This window comes from Terrapene carolina, unplaced genomic scaffold, assembly GCF_002925995.2.
Source record: "Terrapene carolina triunguis isolate 2854851 unplaced genomic scaffold, T_m_triunguis-2.0 Scaffold36714, whole genome shotgun sequence".
Lineage (NCBI taxonomy): Eukaryota > Metazoa > Chordata > Testudines > Emydidae > Terrapene > Terrapene triunguis.
In genome coordinates, this window is record NW_020701065.1 from 1 (window position 1) to 3593 (window position 3593).

At 46.6% G+C, this 3593-nt stretch overlaps 1 protein-coding gene across 1 annotated transcript; it reads left to right on the top strand.

Annotated features, from left to right (window-relative positions):
• Positions 1-413: 413 nt before the first annotated feature.
• LOC112108282 (zinc finger protein OZF-like) lies at positions 414-3263 on the top strand. The gene is made up of 3 exons (XM_026646655.2): positions 414-430; positions 1034-1147; positions 1461-3263. Exons 2-3 carry the CDS (start codon positions 1093-1095, stop codon positions 2804-2806), a joined length of 1401 nt encoding a protein of 466 aa, XP_026502440.2. The 5' UTR covers positions 414-430; positions 1034-1092; the 3' UTR covers positions 2807-3263.
• The last annotated feature ends 330 nt before the right edge of the window (positions 3264-3593 follow it).

The window sequence follows — 3593 nt, forward strand, 5'->3', positions numbered from 1 at the left end:
AGCTGTTGAGATTCCTGTCCCTGTCCCCGACTCAGAGCTCTGCTTCCTGGATCAGCCTGTGGCTGGCAGGCGTGTGGGAAATGAGAAGACTGTGCCCTGCTCTGTGTGCGGGGGGGGGGGGGGGGAACAAGGAGCTCTCACCTTCTCCCCACCCGCTGAAGCCTCCTGGCTGCTCTGAACAGTAGGGGTCTGATTTTCTTACTCTAGCCCTCCCAGAGCTTTGAGGTTTTTTTCCTTTCCCTGTGACTAGTGGGATTGGAGCCGGGGCAGCAGGTGCTGAGTGGGGGACTCTTGTTGTTCCAGATGCCGGTGACCTTTGAGGATGTGGCTGTGTATTTCACCCAGGGGCAGGGGGCTCTGCTGGACCCCGCTCAGAGAGCCCTCTACAGGGACGTCATGCAGGAGAACTACGAGACAGTGACCTCGCTGGGTAAGGGATTCCCGTCCCCTCAGTTATTAGAAGCCGTGGACTCTTCATGTCTGACTCTGGTCAGGTTCTTCCTTCGTCAGTTAGATCAGAGGAAAATGTTTTGCGTAATGCACAGCTGCCGTGTGAGAGAGACTTGCATCTCCGTGCCCTCTCCAGTGAGACATGGTGTCAAAACTTAATGGACATGTTAGCTCATCCCCACCCCTCCTGCTTTGAAAGGGGCAGAATTCATTCATTGTCCTTTTTGTATTGATTCCCATTCACACACACGATCCTTATTTACCTCCCTTCTTGGGAATAGCTCTAGCCGTTGGGAAGGCTTAGAAATAGGCAAGGGTTTAGCGCCAGAGCTGTGTGTGTGTCAGCAAGGCTCCTAGGCTGTGCAGATCCTGGGAACTCCTAGTGAGGGTGTAAAAATTCCTCTCACCTCCCCAGACGTCTGCCTCTCCCAAGAGGGCTCAGCGACCATGTTCCCGTTCTCTTGGGTTCCACATTCCCCAGCAGAGCACAGGGACAGGTTCCACTCACAGAATGTTCTTTATGACAGATGCTCTCTCAATCCTCCATGCACCCTGATCTGTCTGATTTCCCCCCCCCCTCCAGGATTCCCCATTCCCAAACCTGAGCTGATCTCCCACCTGGAACGAGGGGAAGAGCCGTGGATGCCGGATTTCCGGGCCTGCGAGGAAAGAGAGAGCCTGAGATGTGCCCACACAGGTGAGGACTGACACAGAAATAGGGAATGAAGTAAAAAGTTGAGAATCCCAAAAATATGGTGTCAGTAAATGCCCTTAGTTCTTCCTCATCTCACCCAGGGTAGCGCAGTAGTCAGCAGATATCACTCACGGCTTTCCACCCATCCTATTGGCTGCAAGAGTTTCCTTCCCATCTCTCCTTCCCTTTGAGTGTTTGGGTGGGATGTGGAGGCACAATCCAATTGCTCAGTCTTTGTGTTGGGTTTTCCCTCGGTGCTATTCCTCTTTCTCTCCGCACAATGACTCCTGTCTGGATCGTCTCTCTCTCCCAGCAGGTGCTGAGCAAGAGAGTGAGAACGAGAAGGGGAATCATTATCAGGAAGTTGCTGGGAAAGTGCAACCACAGGGGACCTTTGTGGGAAGAGCCGAAGGGAATTTTTCCCAATGCTGGGAACAGGGAGAAACTTGTGGAAATTGGCACAGGTCAGAAAAGCTGCAGAGAAACCACATAAGGAAGAAATTGGATGAATCTATTAAATATGGGGGAGGAGAAAAGGATCCCACAACCCAGCAGACAAATTCCAAGGAAGACAAATGCTGTAAATGCCTCGGTTTTGAGAAAGGATTCATTCTGAGATCACATCAGACAATCCATACTGGAGAGAAACCCCTTCAATGCTTGGACCTTGGACAAAGTTTCAATAATTGCTCAGACCTGAATAACCATGGGAGAAGCCACACAGGAGAGAAACCCTATCAATGCCTCCAGTGTGGGAAGTGTTTCCTTTGGAAGTCAGAACTAATTAGACATCAGCTAAGCCACACAGGAGAGAGACCACATAAGTGCTTCAACTGTGGGAAAAGTTTCATACAGAGGTCTGACCTTCTTAAACATCAGGGAATCCACACAGGAGAGAGACCCCATAAGTGTTTCAACTGTGGGAAAAGTTTCATACAGAGATCAGACCTTTTTAATCATCAGGCAATCCACACAGGAGAGAGACCTCATAAGTGCTTGGACTGTGGGAAAAGTTTCATACGGCGGTCAGACCTTATTCAACATCAAAGAATCCACACAGGAGAGAGACCTCACAAGTGCTTGGACTGTGGTAAAAGTTTCATACAGAGGTCAGATCTTATTCAACATCAGAGAATCCACACAGGAGAGAGACCTCACAAGTGCTTGGACTGTGGGAAAAGTTTCAAACGGAGGTCAGTTCTTTTTAAACATCAGGCATTACACAGAGGAGAGGGACCCCATAAGTGCATGGAATGTGGAAAAAGGTTCGTATGGAGGTCAGACCTTGTTAAACATCAGGTATTCCACACAGGAGAGAGACCTCATAAATGTTTAGATTGTGGGAAAAGATTCATACGGAGGTCAGACCTTGTTAAACATCAGGCAATCCACACAGGAGAGAGACCCCAGAAGTGCATGGAATGTGGAAAAAGTTTCATACGGAGGTCAGACCTTCTTATACATCAGAGAATCCACACAGGAGAGAGACCCCACAAGTGTTTATTCTGTGGAAAAGGTTTCATATGGAGGTCACGCCTTCTTAAACATCAGAGAATCCACACAGGAGAGAGACCTCACAAGTGTTTAGACCGTGTGGAAATTTCACTTCTAAACTTCTCTGATGCAGGGACAGAAAATGTTAAGGAAATTGCATGTAATTGACCTAGATTCAACCTTCAGAGACACGTTAGAAAAGTGTGTCCTCGTTAGATAAACTAGAGCTTTGAAAGGTAAACGTGCATTGTTAAAGACATGGAAGAAGATGGTAACTGTAGTAGTCTTTGTTTGGCTGTATCTTATTAGAGGTTAACAATGGAAATAAATGGTTTATTAGAAGGGCTCTATTCTGTGAATTCAGAGATCAAAAGGGAATATTAACATTTAGATAAAACTTGGTGGTAATCATGTCATTGTTTGTCTCCTGAAAGTTTATGGTAAACTGTCTATGAACTGCTTTATGGAGAATCACCTCATGTTAATCCATGTAATTAATTACCAGTGATGTTTAGGAACTAGAAGGTTACTTCAAAAGCCTATTGTTCAGCCAAGGACTGTGTGCTGTCGAGACGCTGCAAAAATGATCCTTTCTTCTCTTATCTGCTTAAGCGTTTTTTTTGGGGGGGGGGGGGTGTGAGTTGTGGGAGGCGGAGATCCCCAGTCCTCTCGGGCACCCTGACATTGAAATTTGGACATTGGACTAGAACGTGATGAAATGTTTCTGTAAAGGACTCTTTGCAATTCTAAAGCATCATCTCTACAGTGAAACAGACCTAAGGACTCTATGCATCTCTGTATGTATAATGATCTTTTAACCAACACACACTCTCTTTTCTTCTTTTAATACATCATAGTTGAGTTAATAAGAATTGGCTGTAAAGCGTGTATTTGGGTCAGAACTGAAGTATTCCTTAACTTGGTGGATAATGTAGTGGATCCTTTGGAATTGGTG

What these genes read in the sequence shown, in the direction of transcription:
- LOC112108282 (XM_026646655.2), top strand. Translation starts at nt 1,093, where the DNA reads ATGCCGGATTTCCGGGCCTGCGAGGAAAGAGAGAGCCTGAGATGTGCC. An exon ending in CCTGAGATGTGCCCACACAG is followed by an intron (nt 1,148 to 1,460) that starts GTGAGGACTGAC and finishes CTCTCCCAGCAG; the next exon opens with GTGCTGAGCAAGAGAGTGAG.